Source organism: Zingiber officinale, chromosome 6A (genome assembly GCF_018446385.1).
Source record: "Zingiber officinale cultivar Zhangliang chromosome 6A, Zo_v1.1, whole genome shotgun sequence".
Classification (NCBI taxonomy): Eukaryota; Viridiplantae; Streptophyta; class Magnoliopsida; order Zingiberales; family Zingiberaceae; genus Zingiber; species Zingiber officinale.
Genome location: NC_055997.1, coordinates 134,602,580 through 134,617,645, shown reverse-complemented (window position 1 = coordinate 134,617,645; position 15,066 = coordinate 134,602,580). Strand labels below are relative to the sequence as shown.

General features: G+C 47.6%; 1 protein-coding gene across 1 annotated transcript; it reads right to left on the bottom strand.

Annotated features, from left to right (window-relative positions):
• Positions 1-12,232: 12,232 nt before the first annotated feature.
• On the bottom strand, positions 12,233-13,238 carry LOC121998236 (ethylene-responsive transcription factor ERF105-like). The gene has a single exon (XM_042553051.1). It carries the CDS (start codon positions 13,165-13,167, stop codon positions 12,523-12,525), a length of 645 nt encoding a protein of 214 aa, XP_042408985.1. The 5' UTR covers positions 13,168-13,238; the 3' UTR covers positions 12,233-12,522.
• Positions 13,239-15,066: the final 1,828 nt, after the last annotated feature.

Sequence of the window (15,066 nt, the reverse complement as noted above, 5' to 3'; positions counted from 1 at the left end):
CTATTTAAGAGACGATGGACAAGCTCACTACGCATATAAGTTATATGCTCAATCAACACACATAGGATCCTATAAAATTCCACCAACAAACACCTAAGCATTTCGTTTAATTCTTCTTCCAATGCCTCTTCTTCTATTTATTCTTCTACTTCGTGCATGTTGATATTTGACATTTAAATGAACCATCTTATATCAAACAATATTATCTTCTAATAAAACTTAAAATATATACTTAAATTATTATTTTTAATAAAATAATAAATAACATACTTGGTCATAATTTTTTTTTTTTTTACTTTTTACTCTTTTTGGCTTGGTTTGACTAAAAAAGATAACGTCCTATTTTATAATTAAAAAAAAATCTTTAATAATAAAATTTTAAATTCAATAATATTATAATGATTTTAAATATTTTTTATTTATAAATTTGATTCGAAGAATTATCATGAAATGTTGGTCAATCTTTTAATTTGGTTAAATTTAATAAAGTGTTGAATTGCAAGAGTAAACAAATATAGTAATTTGAGAAAAAATAAAATATATTATAATTTTTCAGGTGCCAAAGCTGTTGTCTCATATGCATTAGTAAATCTAAGCTACTGAACAAAATTAGCAATACAGAACACCATTTTGCATCACAGCAAATTCACATGCATTATAGCCTTCAGAGATTGGTGATCAACCGAAAATAAGGTAGTTGGCCATGAAAAAAATCACTTGGATCTGGATTCTAATGTTGAAGCATAAAGTCTAATTTGAAGCCAGGCTCAAGTAGGTGGATGACTATTCTAGCGATGTCACAAGGATTGTGGCAATAGGATATTGATTTCGAGAGCTAGGATGTTGATCCAGAGAGCTTGGAGGAGACAAGTTTAAGGGTGTGCTTTCTTTTCTGCCTTAAAATTGTTTAGAGTTTGGTCCATCAGACTACCATCAAATATTAGCATTGGAATCTTGTGTCCATATTTTCGTGGCACATGCCTAAACTTTTGACCTTTGATGTTGCTTGCACAATAGTGTACCTCTTGTACTGCCACCACCATCATTATAAGGAAAACATTCAATATCATTATGTGCACTTATTTAGCTCATTCTGAAATTCAAGTGAGATGATCCAGAAAGAAAAATACACGTAAAGAAAGGTCGGTTGGTAGAAGTTATGAGTTGATTAATTATTCAACATCAAAGAAATAATCAAAATCGAGTATCGAAAATAGAAAGAACTTATTCGTAAAAAATTAAAGTAATTTTAAATCTATAGAAATTTCAAAACGAGAAGAATTTTTTTTTTTTAAATTTATATCAAATATTTTAGAGAATTCTTATTGGTTAAAATTTGTATTAAAAATTAAAAAACAATCCATAAAAATCTATTGAAATGATACTAAACTTTTTTTTATAGAATTTTAAAATATCATTTGGTATTTGATCCTGTCCGGATGCTGAGTCGATAGACGCTCGGGACGTGGCGCTCTCATTGACGGCGTATGAACCTCCGGCTGGCGTGAACCTCCGGTGAAAACCTACAAGCACAAAACCGAGTCGGGAAGGGGTTCCCGGCGACGGCCCTCCGACGCTCAAGTCAGCTCCGGCGAGAAGAGATCGAGGCAAAGTAACAAGAATGAAAACTGTAGCTACAGTAGATGAGAATGCATACATCCGTCGAAGGTTGGAGACCCTTATATAGGACTCTCAGGGGGTGCGTGCACACTTTCCGAGGCGTGCACGTCCCCCAAAGCATACCTAGAAATGGTCGTGTCAGAAAAGTGCGTCTGACGTCACATCTCAATCGTCCGAGTATATCCCTGACATGACAGTGGAAGTTTTCACCATACTCCGTCTGGTCCGGCTGCCGACCTGCCGTCTGTTGGTGGCGCTTGTCTCGAGGAAAATATAGACAGATGATATTTTTGTCGGTATCGGGCCGAGCGGCAGGGACGCTCGGCCTGTCAGCCATCCGGTCGTTCGATGGGCATCACGGCTGAGCCGAGCTGATCGTCCGCTCGACCGAGGGCGACTGGTGCGGTCCTCTGAACAAAAGGAGTCCTGCTTAGCTTGTGAGCGTCGGAAGATCGGCGTAACGACCGAGCTGTCAAAGCACCGGCTCGGGCGCTGTCCGAACCGATCGCTCAGGTAGGTTGACTTTGACTGTGACGGCCACAGGGTCGTTGACCATCATCCGGGCGGGCCCCCTTTCTTACCACCGGATCACGTGCCTCTTCCTCAAGTCTAGTCGAAGGAGGCTGTAAGTCCGACTGACTGGACTAGTCTGCCGGCACAGGGCCGACCGGTCAGGGAAGCCGAACGGCCCTAACACTACCTCATAACACAGACCGGGAGCATGCCCGTTATCACTTGGCAGAATTTTTACTGATTGGTCTGCCTATCTGAAGATGGTCAACGATGACCTGCCCCAAATCTCCTCGGAATGCTCGTAAATCCATCCATTAGGGTCGAGCACGCGGTCACGCCCTCGTAATGACATTCATTAAATGCCCTCCTATGATTGACAGCCATGTGGCACCACCGCCGTCATCACACGCTCGAGGTGACAAGCTTGATGTGACCTCTGGTGGTTTGAATTCAACGGTGTGATTTGCGTCTTAGGGCCTGCGACCTAGATCGGACGGCTCCGCTCGGCCGAACCTCTTTTTAATAAAGTCGTTGTGTCGTTTTTGCTTCATTTCGCAGTCTTCGCGTTTTGGTGCTCCGACTATTCGTTGTTCATCGCTCCATCGACGATTTTGTGTTCAGGGGCGATTTGTGTTCAGGGCTCCGTCGACACACGCTTTCATTCCATCCTCCGTGTAAGGCCATTGCTCCTTCTTGTCTTTGCCTCCGCTTCTCTCGCCTTTTTGAGCTTTTAGTGTTCCCCTGTCGTCTTTTTTGTTGACATCCCTATATTCTCACTTTCTCCACTGTTCTGGCGATGGTGAGTTCGTCGCAACTGTCTAACCCTGCTCCCGGCCTCTGGTATACTGCCATGGAGAGCCGGTTTGATGAAGGTGACGCGGTGAGCCTCGTCCGCACCTTTGAACTTCCTCCTGACCATAAAATAATATTAGCTACTCCATCCGATCGGACTCATGATCCGCCGACTCGCACTACTTGTTTCTTCTGAGACCAGTTTGTAGTTGGTCTGCGTTTTCCCCTACATCCGTTCGTCATCGAAGTATGTAATTATTTTCGCCTCCCGCTCGGCCAACTCGTTCCAAACTCGTTTAGATTGCTATGCGACGTAGTTGTCTTATTTAGGCTGCACGACATCCCTTTAGTTCCCAAAATTTTCCATTACTTCTACTATCTCAAACAGTCCGAGTGGGGTACTTTCCTTTTCCAGTCTCGGATCGGCCTTATCTTTTTCGACAAAATGTCCACCTCTAATAAACACCGGAAAGAATACTTTTTCTTTCTGCATTTACCCGAGTTACCGCCCTTCCGAACCAAGTGGCAGACCGTCGTTCCCTCTACACCAGAGCTCGGTAAATGCAAGACCCAGCCGGCCTACCTTCACACAGCCAACATGCTGGCCGGCCAAAAGTTCAACATCCATGAACTGCTTTGTGAGGGCGTATTATACATGTTCGGGCTAAGTCCGATCCACTCAAAACTTCCGAGCAGCATGGGTAAGAGCTCTCTTGATCCTTTTTCCCTTTTGATATAACTGATTTGTTTTCCCTTCCTGCAGCTGATATCATGATGCGCGCTTGCGCTACCGAGCGGATGAGGTTGAGGGCTGCCGAGATTGAAGCGACGGCTGCTAAGGAGATGGTCGGCCTTGGCATTGCGCGCGGTCGGCTCACACGAAGGTGAGAGCGGCGAAGCACCTACTGCTATCGACGGATCGGTCGCTCGGGTTTCTACAACTGAAGCAGTGGGCGATGCTACTTCGTCCGCTAGACATCCCTCTACTCAAGACGAGGACGTGGAGCACTCGGGCGAGGATGCTCCTTTGGTATTCCTCAAACGGCGTCGGACGGAGATACCGGCCCGGTCGGCTACACCTGCGGAACAAGTGTCTGAGCAGGTTGGCGTTCCTTCCGCAGGGGTCGACCTGGCTCCGGCTTCAATCGAAGCAATTTCCTCAGATCGAACTCTTTCACAGCTCGATCTACCGGTAGACCCTATTGAAGCGCAACCAGTCAGTTCTCTGCCCCCGGCCTTGTCGACGTATACGTCGCTCCGGCATCACTTCTGCTCCGACCGGCCAGTCCTCCGGTCCTTCAGGTTCAGCTCAGTCTGCTCCGAGTGGCCGCCGAGTGGTTAAGGTCGTCTTGCACCTACCAACAGAAGAGTTCATTCTAGAAGTTGACCGACCCACAATTCCCGAGCATCAGATCACTATCCGTGGACCGCTTACCAGAATATGGGAGGATGTGAGGGCCCATGTTGCCCTGATGACCCCCGGTCAGCTCGGCGACAGCGATCTGCAGCAAGCCACCGATGTATGCCTCCCCTACCTCCCTTTACATTATTATTTTTGCTAGGCTTTTAATGTTATTTTATCTGAGTGCAGAGCTGGGTGGAGAGCATCGCCGTCAGCAACCGCTTGGAGCTGCTGGAGGAAGAGTTGAAGAAACTTAAGATTTCCGAGGGAGGCCCGGCACAGGGGCCTTCACCTTCTGAGCTAAAGGTCGAGCTGGTCAAGACAAAGAGGCTCCTAGAAGATGAGCAGCATAAATCCTCTGGACTGGAAACCACGGTGGCTCGGTTTGAAGCTAGGGTCCAGACACATGACTAGGAGATCAAGCTGGCGACTACAAAGAAGAACAAGGCCATTAGACGCAAAAAATGTTGAGGCCCGAGCGCTGGAGCAACGTGTCCAGGAATTGGTTGACCTACTGTCCGCCGAACAGACAAGTTGATTGGTGCAGCAAACTGACTTCCAGGGAAAACTGAAGAATCTCCAGGACGCCCTCGAAACTTCTCGAGCCGCCCTCAAGGAGTACCAGGACGGCGAATCAGGTCACCTTGCTGTGATGAGGCAAATTTATATCCGCTCGGAAGATTTTGCCCAGAAAGTATGTGACCGGCTCGTTATTGCCTTTGAGGAAGCCATTAATTCTACGACTACTTATTTGAAGGGTAAGGATCACCTTCCTGAGGCGATGGCTATCCCGCCTAAGGACCTGGCCGGGCTACTCGAGGTCATCCCTGACTCGATCTTTAATTGTCTGGAGTGAGGAGGGCTAACCATTTTGTAAGCTGTTGATGTATGTTAACCGTTCGGCGGGAACTTTTTAATGAAAGTTTTTTCGTGTTTACTCCTGTCATTGGTTGATTGCTTAAGTCCGAGCGGGATACTTGACATTGATTTCTGATAAATGCCAGTATAGCAACTCCTTGATATGGAACCGCCGCTTCGGCCATTACTTGGAGATTTAGAGATGCTTTTGATCGGATATTCATTCTTGACGAACCGACCCTTAGGTTGTCGTTCAACGGACTTCGGGCCGGGGGTTCATAGTCACCGGTTCGACATTAGAGTTTAACGTCGCTGCTCGACGGTCTTCGGGTCGGGAGGTTTATAGTCGTCGGTCCGACTCTAGAGTTTAACGTCGTCGCTCGACGGTCTTCAGGCCGGGGTGTATATAGTCGTCGGTCCGACTCTAGAGTTTAACGTCGCCGCTCGATGATCTTCAAGCCGAGGGGTTTATAGTCGCTGGTCCGACTCTAGAGTTTAACGTCGTCGCTCGACGGTCTTCAAGCCGGGGGGCTTATAGTCACCGGTTCGACTCTAGAGTTTAACATCGCTGCTCGACGGTCTTTGGGCCGGGAGATTTATACTCTAGAGTTTAACGTCGCCGCTCGACAGTCTTCAAGCCGGGGGATTTATAGTCGCCGGTTCGACTCTAGAGTTTAACGTTGCTGCTCGACGGTTTGATGGAGTGTAGCCGTTCGACGCAAACCGGTCATACCCTTGTGTGTCATGAATTCCTTCCTGCGATCAAAGGATACCGAAGAACGAAAATACACTTAATGAATTACATTGGCGCACCTTTCAACCAGCTCGGTACGGCTGGAGATGGTTAGCGCTCCATGGTCGTTTTAGCTGTCGTCCGTCTTCATCTTCCAGGTAATAGGTGCCTGATTGGAGCTTCTCGATGACCTTGAAGGGCCCGGCCCAGGGAGCCTCCAGCTTGCTCACATCGCAGACCGGCTTTACCTTCTTCCATACAAGGTCGCCGCCCTAGAATGCCCTGAGAATTACTCGTCTGTTGTAATTCTGCTTCATTCTTTGTCGGTACGCCATTAGCCGGATGACTGCTTTGGCTCGCGCTTCGTCTATCAAGTCTAGCTCCAACTCTCTCCGCTCAGCGTTACTTGCGTCGTACTGTTGCACCCGAGAGGATTCTACTCCGACCTCCACGGGAACGACAGCCTCTCCTCCGTACACCAAGTGGAAAGGCGTGACCCCTATTCCTTCCTTAGGGGTAGTGCGAATCGCCCATAACACGCTGGGTAGCTCATCTATACCCAGCTGCCACCGACATAGTCGAGCCAAACTCGAAGAATCCGAAGGATCTCCCGATTGGCGACCTCGGTCTGGCCGTTGCTTTGCGGGTAGGCTACAGAGGTGAAGTGTTGCTGAATGTCGTACCCCTCGCACTATTCTCGGAGCTGCTGTCCGACGAACTGCCACCCATTGTCAGACACGAGCCGACGTGGAATACCGAACCGACATATTATGTGCTTCCAGATGAACTTCTTGACCATCAGCTCAGTTATTTCCGCCAATGACTCGACCTCGACCCATTTGGAGAAGTAGTCCACCGCCATAAGTAAAAACTTCCGCTGCCCGGTCGCCATCGGGAAAAATCTCATAATATCCATGCCCCATTGGTCGAACGGGCAGGACACTGTAGACGCCTTCATCTCCTCAATGGGTCAGTGGGTGGAGTTATGATATTTCTGATAGGAAAGGAAGGTGGCGACGGTCCGAGCGGCATCTTCCTGGAGGGTCGGCCAAAAGTACCCGGCTAGCAGAATCTTCCTTGCCAACGAGCGGTCGTCTGGGTGTCCTCCACAAGACCCTTGATGTACTTCTTGCAGAATATAGTCCACATCCTTCGGACCAACACATTTGAGTAGAGGCCTGGAGAGTGCTTTTTTGTAGAGCTGGTCGCCAATGAGGACAAATCGACCAGATCTCCTTCTGAGCAGATGCGCTTTCTCCCGATCGAAGGGTGTTGCTCCTTATTTCAGAAATTCTGCTATAGTCGTCCGCTAGTCATTTGGAAATGTGAGCCCCTCCATCCGGTCGATGTGGGCGACCAGAGATACCTGCTCGATCGATTGTTGAATGACAATTGGTGATATCGAACTGGCTAGCTTAGCCAGCTCATCTGCAGCCTCATTATCCGCTCGGGGGATCTTCTGGATGATCACCTCTCGAAAACTGGCCTTCAGTTTTTCGAAGGCTTCCGCATAGAGCTTGAGCCTAACGCTGTTTATCTCGAATGCTCTCGAAAGTTGTTGAGCAGCCAACTGTGAATTTGAATGAATCAAGACCCTGCTAGCTCCCACATGTCGAGCGGCCTGTAAGCTCGCTATCAGCGCCTCATACTCTACTTCATTATTGGTCGCTCGGTAATCTAGTCGTACGGACAAGTGCATTCGTTCTTCGTGAGGGGAGATTAACAGCATGTCGATCCCACTTCCTTGCCGAGTGGATGATCCATCCACGTACACCTTCCAGGTGGCTTCGGGCTCGGGATCTTGCACCTCAGTGACAAAGTCTGCTAACGACTGCGCCTTGATGGTCGTCCAGGGCTAGTACCGTATGTCAAATTCTCTAAGATCTGTGGTCCATTTGATTAGCCGACCGGACGTCTCTGGATTGAGAAGGACCCTTCCCAGGGGGGTGTTCTTCATCACAATGATTGGGTGCGCCAGGAAATAAGGGCGAAGCCTTCGAGCGTCGAGAACCAGCGCAAAAGCTAACTTCTCGAGACCAGTGTAGCGAGACTCAGCATCCTTTAGTATGTGGCTCAAGAAGTACACAGGCTGCTCCTCGCCGTCTGGTCTCATAAGAGCCGACCCGACGACATATTCAGTCGAGGTCAAGTAAACTCTAAGGGCCCTCCCGGTGACCGACTTGGCTAACACAGGTAAGGAATTGAGGTATACTTTGAGCTCTTCGAAGGCTTTGTCGCACTCTGCATCCCATTGGAACTTGGTGGCTCGGCGCAGAATCTTGAAAAACGGAAAGCTCCGGTCGACGGTCCTCGAGATAAATCTGGACAGCGCGGTTATCCGTCCCATGAGGTGTTGCGCTTCCTTCAGGCTTCTGGGAGGCGATATGTCTTGCAGCGCTTTCACTTTACTGGGATTTGCCTCTATGCCCCACTCAGTAACGATGTACCCCAGAAAGCGTCCACTTTTTACTCCGAACAGACACTTCTGGGGATTTAGCTTGACCCCGTATGTCCTCAGCGTCCCGAAGGTTTCTTCTATATTTGCACAAAGGTTGACCACTCGGATTGATTTAATAAGTATGTCATCAACGTATACCTCCAGGTTTCACCCGATCTGCTTCAGGAACACTTTGTTCATGAGTCGTTGGTATGTGGCATCGACGTTCTTTAGTCTGAACGACATTACGTTGTAGCAGTAGGTGTCGTTCGTTGTAATGAAACTCACTTTCTCCTGGTCTTCTCGGGCGAGCGGCACTTGGTGGTAACCCTAATTAACATCCAACATGCATATCAGCTCGCATCTAGTGGTTGAGTCTACCATCTGGTCAATTCGGGGCAGAGGGTAAAAGTCTTTTGGGCATGCCCTATTTAGATCCCAGAAGTCGATGCAGACCCTCTACTTATTACCCGGTTTGGAGACTAGCACCACATTGGCTAGCCAGCTTGGGAACTGCACCTCTCGTATGTGGCCGACCGCCATGAGTTTCTCGACTTCCGCTCGGATGATGACGTTCTGCTCGGCACTAAAGTCCCGCTTCTTCTGCTTGACGGGATGAGTGTTCGGCCGGACATGAAGCTCGTGCTGCGCCACTCTCGGCGAGATGCCCGGTAGCTCGTGTGTTGACCACGCGAAGACGTAGTTGTTGCGCTACAGGCAACTGATCAGCTCCTCCTTCGGGCCCGCTTCCAGGTCCGATGCAACGAAGGTGGTGGCCTCCGGTCGGCTATCCCGGATTTGCACTTCTTCTTTTTTCTTCATAAACTAAGGGGGGAGGCCTTTCAGTTATAACATTTACCTCGATCCAGAGGGCCTTCCGAGCGGACCTCGACTCGTCTCGGACCATCTCCACATAGTAGCGTCGTGCTGCCAACTGATCGCCTCTGAGCTCTCCCACTTGGTCTTCGATAGGAAACTTGATCTTCTGATAGAATGTCGAGACGACAGCTTGGAATTCAGCGAGGGCTGGTCGACCCAAAATGACGTTGTACGCCGAGCGCGCATCCACTATGATAAAGTTAGTGCTCTGCGTCCTTCTGAGCGGCTCTTCACCGAGCGAAATAGCCAATTTCATCGGGCCGACCGGCTGAACCTCGTTGCCAGTGAATCCGAATAGGGGCGTTGTCATACGCAGCAGCTCAGCCCTGTCGATCTGAAGCTGGTCGAACGCCTTCTTGAAGATGATGTTGACCGAGCTCCCTGTGTCAATAAAGATGCGATGAATAGTGTAGTTTGCTATTACCGCTCGGATGATGAGGGCGTCGTCGTGAGGCACTTTAACTCTCTCGAGGTCGCCAGGGGCGAAGCTGATTTCGGGCCCGTTCGCCTTCTCTCGGTTGCATCCCACGGCATGGATCTCTAGCCGTCGGGCGTACGACTTGCGGGCTCGGTTGGAGTCACCGCTGGTTGGCCCACCAGCGATGATGTTGATTTCCCCCCGAGCGGTGTTGCATCTATTTTCTTCCTCCCAAGCAGACTGTTTGGCTCACTCATGGGAGGCTTGAGGGTTGCTTCTTGGTTGGTTCGGGTGTCGCTGCTCGGGTGATTGTCTGGCTTCTCGCCGTCCGGCATTTTGATGATTATGCCGCCGGTCAGGCGAAGGCGATCGACGACGATAGCTCATGGGCTTAGTGACTAGGGCGAGACTCCAAGAGTCGCGGGTGTTGTGGGTTGCCAACTGATGAATTGAACAAAACGTGGGAGTCCATACATTTCCTTTCGGCTTAGGTCGTTCGGCCGCCACGTGTTGGACAACGTGCGACCTTGATTCCTGATGCGACCTCATCCTCTCGACCCGGGGTCCTTTGGGTGGTTGATGAATGGCTTGAGGCCTTCGCTCGGCTGACACTGCTAACTCTGTCGGTGTTTCCTTTTTACGGACCGCTTGCGCCTCCTCCACGTTGATGTATTCGCTCGCCTTTTTCAACATATGGTCATAGTCGAGCGGTGGTTTCCTGATGAGTGAGCGGAAGAAGTCGCCATCCATCAACCCCTGGGTGAAGGTGTGCATCATGGTCTCGGATGAGACTGCAGGAATGTCTAGAGCGGCCTGATTAAATTGCTGGATGTAAGCTCGGAGAGTCTCTCTGGCCCCTTGCTTCATGGAGAACAGATTGACGTTGGTCTTTTGGTATTGCCTGCTGCTCGCAAAGTGGTGGAGGAAAACCATCCGGAAATCCTTAAAACTTCGAATCGATCCGTCCGGCAACCTCCGAAACCAACATTGTGCGGAGCCGGACAAGGTGGTGAGGAAGACCTTGTATTTGACTCCGTCGGTGTATTGATGGAGAGTTGTGGCGTTGTCGAACTTACTGAGGTGGTCGTCCGGGTCGGTTGTACCATTGTACTCTCGATCGCTAGAGGAGCGTAATGCTTTGGGAGCGGGTCTTGTAGGATCGCCTCAGAGAACTGGCGATTGATCCACTCGGGGGATAACTCGGTTCGAGGCGACTTCCCCTTCCTAGCATCCCGCACGGGCGCTTCATCGGATGATCTCTGGTTGGCTTGGCCCAGCTCGGACGGAGTCTGGAACAGGGCCCGATGGAATGGAATAGGGGCAGCGGGTGCCTCTCCTGGTGTGCCGATCTGCCCACTATTCTGCGCCCACGTAGAAAATTGCTCCAGTCGATCTTCCAGTGCCGCTCGACCACCTGACGCCGAGGTGGCCTGCTGTGCCGGCCGCTCGGCGTGAGCCTTTTGTTGCTGCTCCACTATCTTCGCTGCTCGCGCCTGGATGAGCGCGTCGAGCTCTTCTTGGGAGAGCATCACAATGTGTTGACGTCCAGCTTCTTCCATCGTCTCGGCTCCGGATCCAAGTGTGTTCCCACATACGACGCCAATTTGATCCTGTCCGGGTGCTGAGTCGACAGACGCTGGGGACATGTCGCTTTCGTTCACAGCGTATGAACATCCGGCTAGCATGAACCTCCGGTGAGAACCCGCAAGCACAAAACTGAGCCGGGAAGGGGTTTCCGACGACGACCCTCCGATGCTCAAGTCAGCTCCGGCGAGAAGAGATTGAGGCAGAGCAACGAGAATGAAGATTGTAGCTACAGTATATGAGAATACATACCTCCGTCGAAGGTTGGTGGCCCTTATATAGGGCTCCCAGGGGGCGCATGTACGCTTTCTGAGGCGTACACATTCCCCAAAGTATACCTAGAAATGGTCGTGCCAAAAAAGTGCGTCTGACGCCATACCTCAATTGTCCAAGCATATTCCTGACGTGACAGTGGAAGCTTCCACCGTACGATTCTTTGTCTGGTCCGGCCGCCGACCATGTCGTCTGTCGATGGCGCTTGTCTCGAGGAAGATATAGACAGATGCTATTTTTGTCGGTATCGGGTCGAGCGGGTCGTTCGATGGGCATCACGGCTGAGCCGAGCTGGTCGTCCGCTCGACCGAGGGCGACTGACGCGGTCCTCTGAACAAAAGGAATCCTGCTTAGCTTGTGAGTGTAGGAAGCTCGGCGTAACGACCAAGCTATCAAAGTGTCGGCTCAGGCACTGCTCGAACTGATTGCTCAGGTAGGTTAACTTTGACTGCGACCATCACAGAGCCGTTGACCATCATCCGAGTGAACCCCCTTTCTTACCACCGGATCAGTATTTAAACTTAACGTTTTAAAATTAAATCTAATTTGAATACTATTAGATTTATATAAAATTTATAAAAATCTAGATTAAATATACTTATACTTTTAAAATCCATAAAAATTATTCAAAATAATTAAAAGTGAATACACCCCTCTCAAACTTAGTATAGACGAATTGATAATTTTGAAAGGCTAAGTACATGCTAAGGTAAAAAGATGGAATTGCGAAGTTTAAAATAACTTTACTTAAGAAGAAAATATACACTAGACATTTCATTTCGTTGGAATGCAAATATTTAGTCCAAATGGCTTGCCAACAAACAAAAGAATAAATAAATAAATAAACAACACGATTTATCCCACCGCCAATTTACACACAGCCCCCAACCACTCCCAACAACATAATTAATAAAATAATAATCCAATACTATCTCTTCGCTGACCATCTATTTCGATCCGTGAACGCCGTCAATCAAAATATGTCTCACTTCGATGGACGGATCAGATCATTTTCAGCTGACGGTGAGTTGCGGAAATCCCAAAGAACGGAGAGGAGATAACGGCGGCAGGTTAAAGATGCCCGTCGTCTCCCCATCCCAAACCCCTTTCCAACTCGATGGCGTCAGGGGGCACGGCGGCGGAGCACGCCCCTCGCTGCTGCCCTCGACTTCCGGCGACCGCTCCTTCTTAATCGCCCTCGATTCCGCCACCCATCCTTCCTCCTCCGCCTCTCGCTTCCTCTTCTCACCGGACGACGCCGTGACAGCCGGAGCCGGAACCCAGCCGCCACCGGCACCGATCTCGTGGGGGAAGTTGAGGATCGCCTTGCGGCCGCGCATCTGGAAGGCGGCGCGGTCATAGGCCTTGGCGGCCTCGACGGCGCTGTCGAAGGTGCCGAGCCACAGCCGCGTCCCTCGCCGGGCGGGGTCGCGGATCTCGGCCGCGAACTTGCCCCACGGCCGCTGGCGGACCCCGCGGTACCGCCTCGCCTCGTTGTTCCCGGAGACGGTTGGGAAGGCAACGGGATCTCGGGGAAGGACGGATACGGTGAGGCGCGGGCGACGGTGGAGGGACGGCAGGTCCTGGGGTGCGTCATCGTCGCCGAGGAGGTATTGGCTGATAAAATCAAGGGTGAGGCAGTCATCCGTCGAAGCCATCTAGAAGAAGAAGATCCCAGTGATAGCAGGAGATGAGAGAGTGGAGAGTTGAGTGGAAATGGTTGGAAGAGTCGACACTTATAACAAAGGGAGAACGAGATGGTTCGGAGAAGGAGTCGATTGTTGAAAAAGCATAGAAAAACTAAAAGGAATGACGTTGGATCTGGTCATCTAATCCTGACTCTGTGTGCGCGCGCGGAAGGAGGTAAGAAGGAACGGGCAAGTGGGATGAGGAGGGTGCGTGGATGAATCCGGAAGCAAGTGTCGAAGTGATGTGGACGCGTGGTCCTTGCGCCGGGAGTATGATCACGGTTCGTCGTAATGTTCAATAGTCAAATGGTCGAGAATTGGATAAAACACTACTGTTCAGTGTCAGCAGCAAAATAGAAGCGATGTAAATTATTTCCCCCTCCCTGCTAAATGACACTTCTACCCTTTTTCTTTTTTTTTCATTTTTACTTAAGTTTTATTTAGTTTTTTAATTAATTTTATTTATTATTTTTATCAATACTTATATATTTTTTAAATTTTATTTAGTTTTATTTTTTTAATCAGTTTTATTTATTATTTTTTATCATATTTTTTTAATTTTATTTAATTTTATTTTTAAATCAATTTAGTTTATTTTTTCAATTTTATTTATTTTTTATTTATTTTTATTTTTTTAATCAATTTTATATATTATTTTTTATGAAAATTTTTTATTTTATATAATTTTTAACATATATTAGAATCTCACATTTCTTTAAAATTACCTTCCTAATTCGACATTTAAATTATTTTTATCCAAATCTTGACACATGATAAAATCTTCTCTCTCTTTAAATTATCCTTCCTTTCTCACTCTTGACACATGACACATGTCAAAACCTCTCACTTTTTTTAATTACTCATCCTCCAAGCATTGACACTTGTCAAAACGCCCCTTTATTTAAATTACCCCTCTTCAACGCTTAACATATGTCAAAACCTCCCATCCCTTTAAATTACCGATCCTCCAATCCTTGACACATGTTAAACATCACTCTCCCTTTAAACTATCCTTTCAACCCTTGACAGATGTCAAAATCTCTTCTCTCTTTAAATTATTTCCCTTCTCACTCTTGACACATGTTAAAACCTTTCTTCCCTTTAAATTACTTAATTTCAACCCTTGATACATGTCAAAATTTCTCATCTCTTTAAATTATCCCCTTCTAACTTTTAACATATGTCAGAATTTTTCATTAGTATTTTTATTAATTTCAAATATATAATTCTTATTTTGATCCATATTTTTTTACTTTTAAAAATTTTACAAATAATAACTCTTAATTTTTCACTAGTAAAATTTTTACAATAAAATATTACAAACATAAAAAAAACGTAAAAAAATGATTGAACAGGAAGAAAAATAAAATGATTAAAAAAATAAAATCAATAGATAAAAGGGAAAAAAAACGTGGGAATTGATTAAGAAAAGGATATAAGGATAAAAAGATTTGGTGGGCCCGGAAGGTGAGGGTGTAGGGAGGGGGAAAAGCAGCTCTCGAAGCGATCGATGACCAGGCCGTTTGATGGATGGGAATCGATAACGCTTGACCGGTTTAATTTATTACGTTTGGATTCAGTCCTCGTGGCGTAATGACTTGACTCCAGCACGTGGATGTTTTACCCCGCCCAGTTTTGACTTGAATGCGCCGGGAACGAGGATTTTATAATAATTCAGATTTTTTTAAATTTAACTCGATTAATGTTAAGATAGATGATTTTCTTTTTAAATTTACCGATAGCAGGTTATATAAGATTTAAAAATAATCCGAATATTTATTTAATATTAAACTTATTTAAAAAAATAATAAATCCAGCTAATTTTGAGGTAACCAAGCTGCTATAAAATTTTTCCATTGATGATCATAA

What these genes read in the sequence shown, in the direction of transcription:
- LOC121998236 (XM_042553051.1), bottom strand. Translation starts at nt 13,167, where the DNA reads ATGGCTTCGACGGATGACTGCCTCACCCTTGATTTTATCAGCCAATAC.